This window comes from Xiphophorus hellerii, chromosome 16 (assembly GCF_003331165.1).
Source record: "Xiphophorus hellerii strain 12219 chromosome 16, Xiphophorus_hellerii-4.1, whole genome shotgun sequence".
NCBI classification, from domain to species: domain Eukaryota; kingdom Metazoa; phylum Chordata; class Actinopteri; order Cyprinodontiformes; family Poeciliidae; genus Xiphophorus; species Xiphophorus hellerii.
The window spans coordinates 10,817,094-10,833,288 of NC_045687.1; the positions used below are offsets into that span (position 1 = coordinate 10,817,094).

General features: G+C 39.2%; 1 protein-coding gene across 3 annotated transcripts in view; it reads right to left on the minus strand.

The window, feature by feature from the left end:
• LOC116735982 (protein sidekick-2-like) overlaps positions 1-16,195 on the minus strand; it is a 103,322-nt gene that overhangs the window by 16,033 nt on the left and 71,094 nt on the right. For all 3 annotated transcript variants that reach the window (XM_032588184.1, XM_032588185.1, XM_032588183.1), the window contains exons 8-24: positions 16,031-16,114; positions 15,724-15,918; positions 15,177-15,293; positions 14,718-14,885; positions 13,206-13,308; positions 12,248-12,424; positions 11,725-11,861; positions 10,936-11,083; positions 9,651-9,791; positions 9,057-9,238; positions 4,625-4,740; positions 4,203-4,398; positions 3,995-4,093; positions 2,945-3,136; positions 2,695-2,816; positions 2,459-2,568; positions 1,377-1,527 (exon numbers count right to left, since the gene is read on the minus strand). In XM_032588184.1, coding sequence (XP_032444075.1) covers positions 1,377-1,527; positions 2,459-2,568; positions 2,695-2,816; positions 2,945-3,136; positions 3,995-4,093; positions 4,203-4,398; positions 4,625-4,740; positions 9,057-9,238; positions 9,651-9,791; positions 10,936-11,083; positions 11,725-11,861; positions 12,248-12,424; positions 13,206-13,308; positions 14,718-14,885; positions 15,177-15,293; positions 15,724-15,918; positions 16,031-16,114 — 2,438 coding nt within the window. The remainder of the gene's footprint in view (positions 1-1,376; positions 1,528-2,458; positions 2,569-2,694; positions 2,817-2,944; positions 3,137-3,994; positions 4,094-4,202; positions 4,399-4,624; positions 4,741-9,056; positions 9,239-9,650; positions 9,792-10,935; positions 11,084-11,724; positions 11,862-12,247; positions 12,425-13,205; positions 13,309-14,717; positions 14,886-15,176; positions 15,294-15,723; positions 15,919-16,030; positions 16,115-16,195) is intronic.

Below are 16,195 nucleotides of genomic sequence, written 5' to 3' on the forward strand. Positions count from 1 at the left end.
TCACGGTTTAAAACCAATATGAATTATATCTTCCTTGTCTGGGTCCATAATGAAGTAATGACACATGAGAGGCTGCACTTCACAGCAATTTAACAACACACAAGAGGCATCAACAAAAACTGTGAGAGGCAGTTAGCAGTTTATAAAGTGATGTTTAGTGCTTAACCCAGTTAGAACAGATTTGCAGGAAATATATAAGTATAGTGATTCTCTAAAGTGTACACACGCCTGGTAAAATGCAATTTTTTCAATGTAAAAATTACACTCTCTTCACATATGATTTTACACATATCCTGGAAATTTCTAGTAAAAAAAAAAAAAATCATAAGGGTAAAAAGCTGCACATTACTGCATTGTTGCAGTAATGTGCTATAAAACTAATACTTTGTTGAAATATCGCTTTAAATAATTTTATTTTTATTTTATTATTATCTTATGTTGCCACCTGTCATCAATTACAGTAAATCTGATAAACCTGGAATGTATAGATTTGGAGAATTTTTGAAAGCTTGAGTGGGAAGATACTATCAAATCAGGATGTGTGTTGGACTCCTGCCAAAGAAGACTAAATGCTAATTTAGAGCAAAATGTGGTTCAAGAAGATATTAGTTTAAATGTATGCACAGTTGTGCCATTGAACATTTTTGTTTTATATTTTAAATGTCAGCATATATAATCTTTTCAAGCTTCCTGTTTCTTGACATTTTAATGGTGTCCATTATGATCCACTTTAGGTGTTCTGAACAGCAGCCTAAAGAAGGTGCAGGTTTTATAACATTCAGCTTTAGTACTGGTCATCAAGCTTTGTCATCAGCCTGCAGAGCAGATTCCACTGCTGACAACCCCCTGTTTCTTTAAATCCAGGTAGATTCGCTCTTTTTAATCTTGCAATGGCTTCAATGATATGACAAATCTCTGTGACTCATGTCTTAAGCACCAGTGGAGGGATGTTAATAGACACATGTGGTAAAGAATACACTGCCAAATGCTGATGCAGAAAGCAGGCATCCCAAGGACACCAGAGTATCCAGCTTTCAACATCCCTATCAGTAATATTGCATGTACTCATTTATCTTATTAAAAAAGCCCCAATAGTGGAAAAGCGAGAGCTGAAAAAGTTACTGAATGTCAAACTTTATAATACCTAATCACCTAAATCGAGTTTTTACTAAGCTTATCTACCAACTCAAGGACATTTTGCCAATTTCTTTTTAGTTCCATCATTACATTTAAAGCTTATACTCAAGAGAGACGTTAAAAGAAAATAAGCCATTTCAAATCGTTCATCACAAAATCAGAAAAATGTCCCTGAAAATCTAATTAAACTACCCAGTGTCATGCTGTTTTTTCAGGACCAGTATGCAGCGAAGACTTACCACCCAGCGAAGCCACAGGCTGGTCTCACTGGCTGTGCGAAGGGTCACGTTGGCAGGGGAGATGTCTGGAGGAGCTTGAAGCGTCTGGATCTTCCTGGACGGCTGACTTGGAGGACTGGTGCCAACAATGTTGACTTGACGCATCCTGAACCTGAAATAAATGAAACCTGCTGTTAGCAGATATAACCTCTCAGCCATCCATACTGTTTAATATGAAACAAACCCTCACATAAAATAGTCACTATACTTTAATAATGGTATTACATTGAGAGTCCCTCCAAAGGTATTCATACGCCAAGGATTGTTTTAGGTTTTGTTATGCTAGAGCCAAAAACATATTTTCATGTATGAATATGATTGGGATTTTTATGTGAGACAACAATACAAGGCACAGCATAACTGTGAAGTGGAAAAACATGATTGATTTAGGTCTTTAATTTGACCCTTCAATACTTTCCAATGTATCTCTGGCTTTGCTATTTTTGTCCTGCTAGGAGGTGAACATTTTACTATCCACTATGTTCTGTATTTTTTAAATAATATTCCTTAACAAACATTTGGATCTTTCATAGAAGAACTCTATTTAAACTGAATAATTACATAAGAGTAAACACTATTCCCTAATTTGATTTCTGAAGGCAACTGTCTGCTCTGAATTTTATTTAAGATTATCAGATTAAAGTGGACACAATATGAAAGCACCATAGCCTATCCCAAAAAGAAAAAAAAAAGTCAATGTATGTAAAAAGAATCGGATAATTATCCTTTCAACTTGTAATAATATGCTGCTCCGTGTTGGTCCAAAACATCAAATCACATTAACGTACATTTAAATTTGTGATTCCAATAAAACAAAATATTAAGTACCTGTAGCAAAGTAATTTAGAACCTTTTGTGATATACTGTGTTTTTAAACATACAACTTAAAAAAACAGTAGTACCTAAAGGCAACCAATTTAAACTGAGGAGTAAAATATGGGGTGAAAGAATAGACATTTTCAGTTAAATTTGAGTGATGTGGAGAGGACGCTTTTTATATGCATTGCATGAGTATAAGAGTTTGTTGGTATGCAGGAGAGCACCTGTAAAAAGTGTAAGGGTTTAGGTCGAGGACCTCCAGCGACCTAGCATCAGGTTCATTAGGCAGCTCCTGAACCATCAGCCACTCTTCGTTTTCCCCAATTATACCAATCTGAAATGCACAGGGACATGAGCTTGCATAAGCAGCTAAGCAAATAAAACTGACAAAAAAAAAAAAAAATCCAGTTAATGAATGCACTGTTGTTGGAAGTTAAAATAAAAGTGGATTTTTTCTTACCTGAGCTTCAACCAACCAGCGAGAAATTGATGTCTTGCCATCATAGCCTGGTTTGAACTGCAGGTTGACCGAACGTGGGCCGATGTTAGAGATGGCTAAGTTGGTGGGAGGACCGGGCAGCTCTGTTCAAAGAAGGTTTTGGGGGAAGCAGCAAACAGATCATGTGTCACGGCAGAAAAGGAGCCAGCTTCTTGTCCAATAGTTTTCTGTAATTGTCATGCCACTTCTCAGCTCTCATTAGAACACTGACCTGGAGGCACACCAGACGATATGGTCGATGCAGAAAGCTGACCTTGGCCTTTGGAAGTCATGGCCGCCACTTGAATGGTGTAAGTAGTGAGTGCAGTGAGTCCTGTAACCTTATACTCCTGAGTCAGGTTGGGCAAATAATGGGTCACTCTGGTGTTGGTCCTGTTGAACTCCTCCCAGGAGATACGATACCCTGAAATACATTTCAAAATGCTGTAGCATAAACCCCCAAAAAAACAAAAAAACTGATCTTTGGAGATTTCTGTAACTTAAAAAAGGGCTCTGAAGCATTCACTTCAATTTCTTGAAATATTGTCTGTTACCACCACACATTTCAATCTACTTTATTAGACCAGCACAAAGATGTGAATAATTGTGAAGTAGAACTAAAATGACACATGCCTTAAGAAGTCACCTCATTAGTGAAAATACTCCATGAGTGGGATTTAAACTTAGTATGTACACACAACTCTTCTGTGAAGACTTCAGAGGGTTTTTTTTTTTAGAAAACATGAGGGAACAATCAGCATTATAAAGATCAAAGTACAGCACAAAGGTCAGTGGTAAAGTTGTAGAGAAGGTTAAAGCAGAGCTAAGTTATAAAACACATCAAAAGGAAAACACATCTGTTCGGTTAATCCATCATCCAAACATAAAAAAAAGAATAGAATAACTGCAAATCTACTCATGCGCCTAAACTGAGAGAGAGTAGGCAAGGAGAACATGAACTAAAAACAAAGTGAGGGTGTAATTGGAGGTGCTACAGAAAAAAATCAAAAGTAATACATGCAATCTACAGGTGCAAGGAAAGTGACAAAGATCTGGAAAGGTCAAAACTCCTGTGACAATTGAGGTACTGAACTCCCTATCCCTCTACTTTATTAACCAGCCAACACATTCTGGTTGGTGATAAAGGTGGTGGTGTTGCTCAAGTCTTCACCTCAACAATATAATACATTGAAGTTTGTGGTTGTAATGAGACAAACTTTGGAAAAGTTCGGAGAATTTAAGTAACTTTGCAAAGCACTGAAATATTACACTTTTTAGATACCTGTAAGAATGCCATTTTTCTCTTGTGGCTCCTTCCAGCTGACCTTTAATGAAGTGTCCAGGATGTCTGTGAAACTGAGGTGTCCTACTGCACCCGGGGCTAAAAACCGAACAAACAAATATCGAATCAGGACCCAAAACATCACTCTTTTTGATGATTTTATTTAAATTAATTCTGAACACAACCTTGCATTAAAAAAAATACATACTATCCTCATGTGTTCGTAACCGCTGAGGGGGGCTACGGGGCCCATCTCCAGGGGTAGTGAAGCATAATACCGAAGTGTAGTATTCTGTGAACCTTTTAAGGCCAGAGATGTAACCCACATGCACGCCGTCCTGAAAGTTGGGTCGCACCATAACCACTGTGACCTCGTTAGAGCGACTGAGTTCCCATGCCAAGAGCTGGAGATGAGGCGATAGAAAACATGGAACATTGTGCAAGTAATTAAAAATAATACAAAAAAGAAGTTATCGCAAGCAATTAACAATAATTAAGCTCATGACAAGCTGAATAATGAGATTTTCAGCACAGTGATACATTATTAGTTCTTTATCAGATGAAGGCAAAAGACTGCCCTGCTACCACTAGCCACTAGAGTGCACTAGTTGACAGAAACGAGGTGCTCACCTTGTATCCTTGGTTGATTCCATTGATAAACTGAGGACTTGGGGCACTCCAGGTGTAACGCACAGTGGTGGAGTTGACAGCTTCAGCTTGTACGTTTCCCGGTGGCACAGTGGGCACTGATCCAAAGAGAGGAGAAAGCAAGAGATTCAGGGAGGCATAGGGATTAGAGAAGACACGGGAAGACAAGCAAAGGGATGAAAAGAAAGAGGAATAGTAATGAGATGGGGAAAAGCGGGACTTGAAATTTCACAAGAGCTATTCTTTTCAGACCGGACTTCTATTCGAAGCGTGAGAATCAGGGTGAAGGAACCTGTATTTTAGCTCATTTGGGAAGGTAAGAACACGGCAGTCAAACGGGGTGTGAGAGCGGTTGCCTCAGGCAGCTTCCAGGTAAACCCTGCAGCAGTTTGTTTGAAGTGAGCACGCCATCCTGATGTAACACCGGAAAACAGTTAGTGAGTTGCACATTAATGACGCTGATGGGACCATATCAGTCCTGATGTCCCCTCTGAATTCCCTCAAAACCTCATCTAAATGTTAACACTGATCCAGATTTAATTATTCAGGAGAATAGAAAAAAAAAAGAATTACTGAATGTTTAGCTAAACAACACCTATCTTATTGGCGTTTTTCAATAAAACAGCTCAGATGATGAAATCCAGTTTTTTGCAGTTGAAACAAAATACATAGAAAACTGAACACTTAAGAGTTTTTCTAAACACCAGTCTTTTGTTTCATAAGAAATGTAGTACCACATCAAAGCTAATTACAATCTTTAACTTATAAATTAAGCGGTTATCTCACAGAGAGTGCAGAATTTTTTTTTCACAACAGAATCCATTATTCCTGAAGCATGTGAAGTATTTTCTAATCATCTGACTGTGACAGATTGGCAGAAATAAATGCCATTCCTTTACTAATAACAACAGACATTGTGGAGTGGAAAAAAATATTTTTCAGTAGGTAGAGGAACTCTTACGGGCGCTTTATTTATTTATTCATTAATTTTTTGTGTGAGCTGCTGAAAATATTTAGTGATGCACCGTTTTCCCTGAAACACTTGATTTAGCATGACAGGGATTCACAGTTATGAGTCTGTTTGTTCTTCCAGAACTTTAAAAGGCCTAAAAATGCATAAAATATGCAATGCTTGAGATGTTCCATACGGTAAAGGCTGTTGCAGGATTTCAAACTACATATTAACTTTGATGTGATTGGCCAAGACATTTACCAAACCAAGCAAAGGCTGGGTTGTCAGTATTTCTTGTTTTCTTGTTTGTTCAAAGCTTTTTTATGAATCACTCCTATTAGTGTTCAGATTTATACCCAACAATAAAATTCTATTGACAGTCACTTTGGGAATGTGTGATTTAAAAGACTGAGCCTCATTATTGTCTAAAGAGCCAGGCATTTTGAAGCTTAGCTCCTTCTAGAAGCAACATAGATTTTGGTGATTTATAGTGACTGTGACTCTGATCCTCACAAGAGAGAGAAAGGAAGACAAATATATTTGAATCAGTAGGCATGACGGTACCACAGAGTGTGAAAGGAATGTTCTAATTACTTTACTCAGCATGAACAAATGAAGAACAAATCATTCTAAACCAAATCCTTAAGAAACATGGAGAGGTATGACACAAGAGTGACTCTTGTCAGTTAAATTAGTATTTGGCTGACAGGATTAATTAAATATGTTCTAAGAAAGTGCAACAAACTTTTTTAATAATTCAGAATAAACATTTCTCCACTCACAAGTTGTTATAATAACTGATTTGAATTCTGTGTTACTAATAATTAATATCATTGACAATGGAGATCAAAATTGATTTGGGAGTAGATTAGGTGCATGCTTTGGCATAATGTGGAACAGGTTAAACATATTCAAACTTTTTGAACATTTTCTTTTTGTACAAAACTGATATCCCATTAATACAATCCAGTAAAACAGTTGCTGGGATGAGTAAATTAATCCAGGAACCAATCAGTAACAGAGTAAAGTTGTGGGTAAAGTTTAAAGGAGGAATGGCTTATAAAATATAATCAGACATGCCCTGCAGCACTGTTCAATCCATTTTTCATAAATATAAAAATTATGACACAGTTGCAAATCTGCAAAGACATAGCCTTCCTACACTGACAATCCAGGCAAGCAATAATAACAGAAGCAGCCAAGATGGTACCTTTGGAGGAGCTGCAGAGATTCCCAACACAGGTGGAAAAATTAGTCAACATAACAAGCATTTGTTGTGCACTCCTTACATCAGGCCTTTAACCATCATTGAAGTAGCAAGGAAACCATGATTGAGAGAAAGTCGTGAATAGTAGTGTTTGAAGTTTGCCTCAAGATGAGAAAGGAAAAAAAGTAAAATCCCAATAAAATACATTGAAAATTGTTGTTGGAATTGATAATTTGGTCTCCAGGGAGCTAAATCTCCGAATGATCAAGGAGATGGTCTTAATCAATAGTTCTTCTCAGGTTGGCGGTCGTTCAATGTTTTCTTTGAACCTTACCTGCTTGTTTAACTAAGTGTAGACAAGGTGCTCAACCATTTTTAGATGAATGTGTTTCTTTTGTTTGTTCAGCCAGTTAACTCAGATCCATGAATCATTCAGATATAAAAAACTCTCCTAAGCACAAAAGATGAATGTCAAGTGTTGTGTCCTCAAACAGTAGATAACATAGCAAACAATTGTACAGTGCAGACAAGAGGTTTTTATCCCTTACAGATTTATTCTACATCCATATTATACTTTTGTTAACCTTGTTTCAGCTCACCAAAAAAGGCTAAAATCAGACTATAACATCCAGAGTTAATAAAATATGCAGTTTTCAAATGTTAATTTAATTCATTTTAGGGGAAAAAAGTGACTATAGGTTGCAAAAAACGCCATTTGAATAATTTGAAATAACTGCAAATTAGTCTTTTGCATCACTGTGGAGGAATTCTGCCACCATGTTCAATGTAGAATTGCTATAATTCAACCACACTGGAGCAATTTATTTTTACTCACACCACTTCATGTCAAGCTAATCTAAAGCCAAACTTTTACTAGACCACTCAGAGACATTTACATGTAGAATCCTGGTGTGCTTGAAATTACTGTCCTGCTACAATATTGAGCTCAAGATCATGGCTAGGCATTTTCCTACATAATTTGTTCAGCGAAAGTCTAATTCATAGTTCCACTGTTTAATCATCATTGTGATATTAAATCAGAAAAGAAAACCATCTCACAGAAAGTCTTGAGGATCATCATGATGTGTCCTGCCAAATGTGAGACAGGTTTTTCTGATCTTTTGGTTGCATTGGTTCCTTTGCTACTAGCTGGAAAAATCACTGATGGTAATTGCGGTAGGCAGCAACTCCTGGGAAGATTGACCACTTTTCCATCTTTTTTTTCAATTTGTGGATAGTGGCCCTCATTGTGGTTTGCTAGAGTGCAAAAGCTTTGGGAATGGTTTTGTGAATCCCTTGCAGACTGATAGATGTTGCTGAATTATCGCTCATTTTTTCTTGAACGTTTTCTAGTTCAGTGCATGACCTTCTGGTTTTTGTAATGAGTATTAGCCTACTTCCTGATGTCAGACAGGTTATGTTTAATTGATCTCCTGTTTCTGGCAGTGATCAGGCCTGGGCGTGGCAAGTAAAACTGAATCAAAAATGTCATAAACCATAGATAATTCAGGATTTAATAAGTTCCCCCCCATAGTTAAATCATCTTATAAAAACAGATTAGATTATTTTAGATTAATCTAGATATATAAAAAAAACAAAAATAAAACTGACAGAAATAATGTTCTTTTCTTGTTATTATAAGGCAGCACCAACCAGCTAATCCCCAAAAATTGGTATTAGCTGAAAACCAAGGTGATTAACTGTATTAAAAATATGTTTCCTATTTCTTGTCATGAACTTTACCAAATTATGAACATGAAAAATAAAATCAGAAACTTCAAAACAAAGAAGAAAAACAACACTCTGTGAGTAATAAGGTAAGGAACTTTGTGTTATACAGTATTGCAGCATCTATAAAGATTTTTAGCTAAAACAAAATGCTACAGGGCAAGCAGGCAATGTCTTTACAACTCTGCTTTTCTGTGCTGACTGCAAACTTCTAAAATAAGCAACAGAAATAGTGCTGCGTTAACGATGTGGGCGCTGGTGTGTCTTTCTTAATGCTATTGGGGTGAAAACTCCCAAGAAAACTCTTAATTTGATCATTAGAACCAGATTATTGCATTAAGTTATAAACACAAATTTCATGCTGCAGGCTGAATATCATGCCCCCGAAAAAACGTTAAACATAAAGTAAATGGAATATGTAAAACTAAATGAACTGCACTCCCTCGAAGTAGGGAATTTTTGATCCACATAAACAATCTTTTATTTGAGCCAGCACAACCTACAAGTCCTGTTTTTGTTGCTCATACCTCCTTGCAGGGTCCACTCTGTGACTTTATGGCTATAGATGCCTGTGCCTGCTCCGTTGTAGGCTGCCACTTCAATCTCATAGTTTGTCCAGATGATGAGGTCCTCCAGGAGCAGGCTGCTCTGGTCAGGGTTGGTGATGTTTTTCATCTGACAATCGACTGGAAGCCCTGACAGACAATACCTGGCAGCAGAGAGAGTAATTGATGGATGGGGGAGGCAAGGACAATACAGTCATGCAACAAGATTAGTGAGATAAAAAAGAACATATATATAGAATTAGAATAGAATAGAATTCAACTCTATTGTCATTGCACTGTCACAAGTACAAGCAATGAGATGTAGTACAAGCAACGAGATGTAGTATATATATATATATATATATATATAAAGATATATATATATCTCTCTATATATATATATAGATATAAAGAGGAGACATGTGGAAGAACTTAGTACGCTTTTAATGGGAAGCACCTCATTGAGCTAAATCGTAACACAAAAACTGGCATTACATTTATTAACTCGTAGAAACAGAACTGACCCAACAGGGCAACTATCCTTGGAAAAGAAAAAGAAATGGCAGCTTTTCTTACCTGATGATGTAGCCTTGTAGTGGCCCATTCTGATGGCTCTCTGGGGGTGGCTGCCACTGGATCATTATAGACTGATTGGTGCGGCCACTTGCAATGACAGTTTGAGGTGGTGCGCTGGGAGGCTCCTCGGGTAGAGTCAGCCTACAGCGAAAAAAAGAAAGCAAAAGAGGAAAGCGAGGTACAAGAAGAGACAAGGAGAGAAGCCATGCATTAATTATCACACGTTTCTGCATATTTCTATCCCATTTCATCATAGCGCATCAAGTCATGATAAAGCCTTGCTTTTGTATTTCTTTTTTTTTTTTTTTGTGAAAACCCTCCATGAAGAAAAGTTGTGGAAGTAGGGTCGTGTTTTAGCCTAAAACATATTCCCCATACTGCTGTCCGCAGAGGGACCACTCGCTGTGGCAGAGAAAAGATCAAAGAGGCCTTGGCGAAAGTGGAGCAGCACGATGGAGAGAATGATAGCACAGAACAAGAAGGAGAGCTCCATGAAGATTTTTCTTTTAAGTCAATTTAAGATGACATCTTGATTTCTTCCCAACGTGCTGGAGCAGCCCCTCTGGAGGAGATAAAGCAGAGTGTTTAGGATCAAAGAAGTGCCTTGGAAAAGTGTTGCTCTCTCTGATGCAGTAACCCTGCTCCCCTTTTTTCCCCTTGTTTTGGCGAATTCACCGGGGGATTCTGTAAATGAGCGCTGGTTACAAAGCACCGTGATGGTATGCGGTTGCTTTCACTTGCAGGTGTAAAAGAAGTGAATGTTGACAAGGGCCATGTCAAACAGTTGTGTGTACAAGCGAATAACATCACATCCTGTTTGAGTTTGCCCTTTATGAGATTGTTTGGTCTTGCTCATCGACAGAATCCACCTGAGATTCTGGGTCCGCGCCTCTTCAAAGCCTCGGTTTATTTCACTCGTGAAGCACTGCAACGACAGTTAATATGAAGGGAAGAGAGGAAGCTGGGTCAGGGCACCCATCAAATCTTCTCAAAGCACATTTTAAGCTCATTCACACTTATATGTTGAAAAAATATGGCCCGACCGAAAGCTGGTTCATCTCTCCCTCAATTGCGTAAGAGCAAAGAGTTGGGGGGGGAAAAAAGAAAAAAAGAAAAAAGTGGTCTTACAGGATTTTCTATTGAACTGCCAAGATAAGATCTAGGGGGAGAACGAGTTGTTCCAGGGCAATAAAAGCCCTCCAAGTGCAATACTTTTCTACGGACCACTGTTCAAATTAAGTTATACAGACTCCGAGTGGTGTTTTAGGAATTTTTGAGCACCTACCGATCCGTCTCTTTGCTGAACTGTCCTCTGCCGACGTCGTTGACAGCACACAGGCGGAACTGGTAGGAACGTGCTGGGATGAGGCCACCGACAACCACCCCTGTCGACTCAGGCTCAATGTTAGCCAACAGTACTGTCCAAGGGGCATCTGAGATAGAAAACACGAGACAAAGCGAGTTGTGAGCAACACACACTAAATATGAAATCTTTTTCTTTTTTTTTCCAGGTTGAGGAGTTTTCAGGAGCATCTCCTGTGTGCAGGCAAACTCAAATTTGAATTCTGTGTTATATTATTGCTTCATTTTCTGTAATAATATTGCAGTCACCTATACAAACAAGTCATTTATTTTGCATGCACTCCCTCTAAAGATCAGATTGCAATTCAATTATCTAAAACCCAGATCCCATCTGCATCCTCAGATCCATTTTCTTTTTAATGAGTTGTCATTTTCTCAATTTAGCCAAAGCTTAAATGAGAAATGGTCGAACAATTTACCCTCTACGGGTGAAAACATCATAACTTCTTTGATTTTATCTGGAGGAAGAAGAAAAAAATAAAGGAGATAGGAGCATTGGACATCAACACAATTTAGTTCCCATGGAACCGATGGGTGAGGCAATTCAGTTACACTGATTGCAAAAGGCATGAAAGGAAGCAGCTGACAATTTAAGGGAAACAATAGAGACATAATATAATAAAGGGGCTGCAAATTAGTACATCACACAGGAAAGAAGAAGAAACTTGACTTTTGAAATTACAAATAAGAAGAATTTAAAGTGAACGCTTACTGTTTTCGGAGACCTCCATGGTATAGCGGATCAGTGGGCTGTTGCCATCGAAGGCCTGGGCCCACGTGAGGTTAATGGCCCTCTTTTCTGTGCTACTCAGGATCGCCACTGGGTTCTCTGGAGCATGAGGCAGTTGCCTGTAGGCACATGTGTGTTTAGGAGAAACAAGTGATCAATGATTATCATGTGCTTAAGTGTTTTGAGTGATTTTGTGTGATTCCTGTAAAGTGTCTCTCAGATCTAAAAAAAACAACAAAAAAACAGTGCACAAATAAACTTATTTTTGTTATTATTATTAATTCAGACAGGATAAGTGCCAAATAATAGCACTAAACAGCTAAGCTGAGAGTCTTCCACTGTAGATTTTAGAGATATTTCATCGATTACAGAGGGGAGCAACAATAAATTGCAACAGCGAAGAAAACAGCCATCAATCATTACCTCCCCAGACTAAAGTAGGCAAGGAAAAAAAAGAAAAAAAGCCCAGACATCAAGATCAAGATCAGTTAGATAAGGTGCAGACCTGACTCGGAGGTGGGCACTACGGGAATCGTTGCCCCCCACCGAGGTCACCCTGCAGGTATATGTTCCGATGTCGCCCGACCACGTCTGGGAGATGTGGAGGGTCCCGTCAGGATCCAGGCGCAGGCGGGGCGACGAGTTCACGTCAATCACCGAGCCGCTCTTCTCCCACACATACCTGCAGGATTGAAAAGCGTGTCAAACACACATTCACCGGGACACATACACCGGCTTATGCCTTTCCACTCTTTACTCCTGAGTGTTGTGACAGTAAATCTGTTTTCCTTGTGTCAGATCATACGGCAAACACAGAAGCTGCTGACACTGATGAAAAGCCTTGTGAAGTGGGTAACAAAGTGTTCTGAATCTGAAAAACATCTCTCTCTCTCCGTCTCCGCCACACATACAGTGCACAACATATCATCCAGCCATTCCACTCCATGTCATGTCAGACATCCACCCGCACATATGATCCCTCTTATGCATGCATTGAGGCATGCAAGTGCCACAAGCCAGTGTGATTAATTGCAGCTATTCGGGCTCTCCGGCTAATCTCCTCTGTGTTGCATTTAATTAAAGGCGCTGTCTGAGGTTATTACGCTGTTTACATATTCATCTGTTTACCCTGCAATCTGATCAATGTCGCAGGCCCACAGGTGACAGGCACTCTAATCACTGGGCTCCCAAGACGACATTTTGCTCCCTCAGAGACAGCTGCGTGTTCTCTATCGCGCTCACGACTGACTGAGAAGCGAGGCGAGGCCATGAACTAATTCCTCAATCCGATCTTCAGTTTCCGAATCTCCTCGCTGGAGTCTTTCCAAGGCTGGATTACCACAAGATATCGCCCAGATTTCATAAACTAATTAAATCCACTCTCGGTTGAGTTTGTCTTCCAGATTGAAAATACTTCATGGAAGATCAGCCATCAATTTGCAGCGAGGATAAGTGAAAGTTACCTTATGGTGACGCTGGGGTCGTGGGTCACACCGCAGGTCATGACAGCCTTGGTTCCCTTGATGACACTCTGGTCTTGTGGTGGTTTAGTGATGCGGGTACGTGCTGTGAAAAGACCCAGAGGCTGGTGCTCAGAGACCACATGTTTGAACAGTGGATTTAACAGAGCTTAGTGGACTGGATTTTATCTTTTACTCAGTGTATCTCGGAAGCAGAATAAATCATTGCAGTAATTTCAATGGGTGTTTTGCAACGGCTGCTCAAGGACTGATAGTTTGCATTCATTTACAGTGAAAAGATTATGTTACCTTAGTGATTATAACTAGAATATCTTGGAAATTAGCGGTTGAGTGTATTACTCATAATTTCCTTTTGAAAATCAAGATCTTTCAATGAGTGACCTTTAAAACCTGTGCATCTCTTCTGCTAATTTTTATTTTTTTTGACATCTCTATCAGAAATATTGCAATGAGAACCTGGTTAAGACAACTTTAAGGTAAAATTATGCTCTTTTCATCTTTATGTTATAGTACCAATGATACTCAAAAGAACTTAAGAAAAATCTTTATTTTATTTGCAACAATATAAAAAAGTAAAATACTTTTACTTTTGCATGCTTCTACTTGTCTCCTTTTCATCAATTAGAACTAAACCAGCTATAGGAACAGGATTGCTTTCTAAAAACTGACAGATTTCAGCTGATGTTTTAGCTGATAAGTTGCTAAAATTGTATTGGAATGTGGTCACACCTTATGTGATGACCGGTAAGGTGATGGACAATGTTGAGCATGGTGAAGCAGCTGAAGCAAACAGCAATAATGATTTTTATTTTTATCATACGATTCTGTTGATATTCTTGTTAGAGATTTTCAATCTGACTGGTTTCTGTTCATATTTCTGCCTATAAAATGAGACATTACCCCACTGTTTTAACCTGAAATAGTTTTTGCTGGTACAGTGGCATTCAAACTACTTAAACATTCCTGAACAACTTCCTTCTTTTTGACTGCTTGTCAATGAGATTGGTATTTTTCTTCTTCCTTCTGATGTTGACTAGAAAGGATTGGGCTCATTATACGGAGCACTATCTTTCCTACACTGTGTAATTTTCAGCGCAAATACCGAGCGATGCAGCAGGCATGCAGGAAACTGTCAGGATTTGAGCACTCAGAAGCTTGATTTTGAAAGGGTACATTTTATCTTGATTAAATAATGATTTTCAACAGCATGGTAAAACAAACAGAAAAATTATTTGGTCTCAAATAGAAAAAAAGACTGATATTACAGGGAAGTATCAGCTTTAATTTATTGAGTTATTTGATTCGATTTTTTTATGTGTGGATTACTTTAGTTTCACTGAGATCTGATGTGAATTTTCTATTGTCATTAGAAACATATATTATGAGAAAATTTATTATCTTTTTAATACTTACTTCCCCATTGTATTGATGAAGAAATTTCTAATGCTAATCGTGGCTATTCGAGCAGATTATATCTGCTTCATTTAAGCTTACCCCACACCACTAAGTCAGCTGAGGCCTCATCAATGCCCCGCGAGTTACTGGCCATGCAGGTGTAGGTCCCGGCATCAGACAGGTGGGAGGGGCTTATGAGCAGGCTGCCTGACTCAAGCAGGGTGAATCTAGGCAGCTGGACTGAGCCGCTAGCCAAGACGCGTTCACCTGCAGGAAAGGGGCAGGAGTGATTGATGGTTTCGGAAGGAGGACAGGGAGCAAAAGAGGGGAGAACATGGTGGGGCACACGGAAATAGCGATTAGGGCATTGGAGAAATGTCAGAGTAACATAATAGGAGTGTAAATAGTGCAACAGAAGTAAAAAGATAAAGATTAGCTGGGGAGCATTTATATTGTGGATCTTTTCTGTAGCTCTTGTGTAACTTTGGCAAGTAAAGACAAAAAAAAAGCTGCATAATAAATGCCCCACAAGGAAGCTCACACTGTTGGCCCACGCACCTTTCTGCCAAGTGATGGCTGGGCGCGGGGCTCCTGAGGTCTCACAATGCAGAATGACTGACATGCCATCAATCACCGCGCTGTCAGAGGGGCCAGCCGTGATGTTGGGAGCAATACCTGGGTGGGATCAGCCACACACACAAAGAAGCACGCATATATTTAAAGAAAATCAGGTGAGACAGAGATGATAATGAGAGACATAAACAGCTTTGTCCCTAATAAAGCAGGCAGCAGCTGAGAGCTTAATAGACTTGACAAAGGGGGCAGCCGTCAGGTCTCATTCCCAGCGACAGCTCTAAGACTCTGACAAGCCGCTCTCATCTCACTGCTTCTCTTGCTCAGAGTCTAATTCAAAAATAGGGCAATAAATGCACAAGCTTCCCATGTTAGAAGTCTGTCACTGCCATGGCGATATATAGATAGATGGGTGTCGGAGAGAAGATGGGGAGTGCGACAAAAGAGGATTAGAAATGAGACAAGAGGATCAGATTTATGAGTTCGGAAATGCAAAGACTGAGGAAAAATGAGAATTTCCAAAGAGGCGTACTTGTAACGGCCAAGTAGGTGTTTGTCTGGATTTCTCCTGCGAGATTGCGGGCGAAGCACTGAAACATCCCAGTGTCGTCCGGCAGGAGGCCGTTGATCTGCAGGCTGCCTCCAACCAGCACCTTGTACCTGGGGATCTTTACTGGGCTGATAGGCACTGCATCTTTATACCACACAATGTCTGGCTGCGGCGTTCCTGCAGAAGAAGATTCACCTCCTCAACATGATGTCTACTTGTTTGTTTTTGTTGCTAGATTTTTATGCTATTTTGTGTTTCGCTCATTCAACAGCAGAAGAAAATGACTAACCTCGTGCCTGACAGGGTATATCTACCACTTTCTCCATTTCTGCGGTGATGTGACTTGGTGGCTCTTTTATGAACAGAGGATATTCTGTTTCAGAAGGACGAAAGCACAGCTCTGTTAAAACATTTAAAAAATGATCTCGAAAGCAAATTTTCATTCAACCCTTCT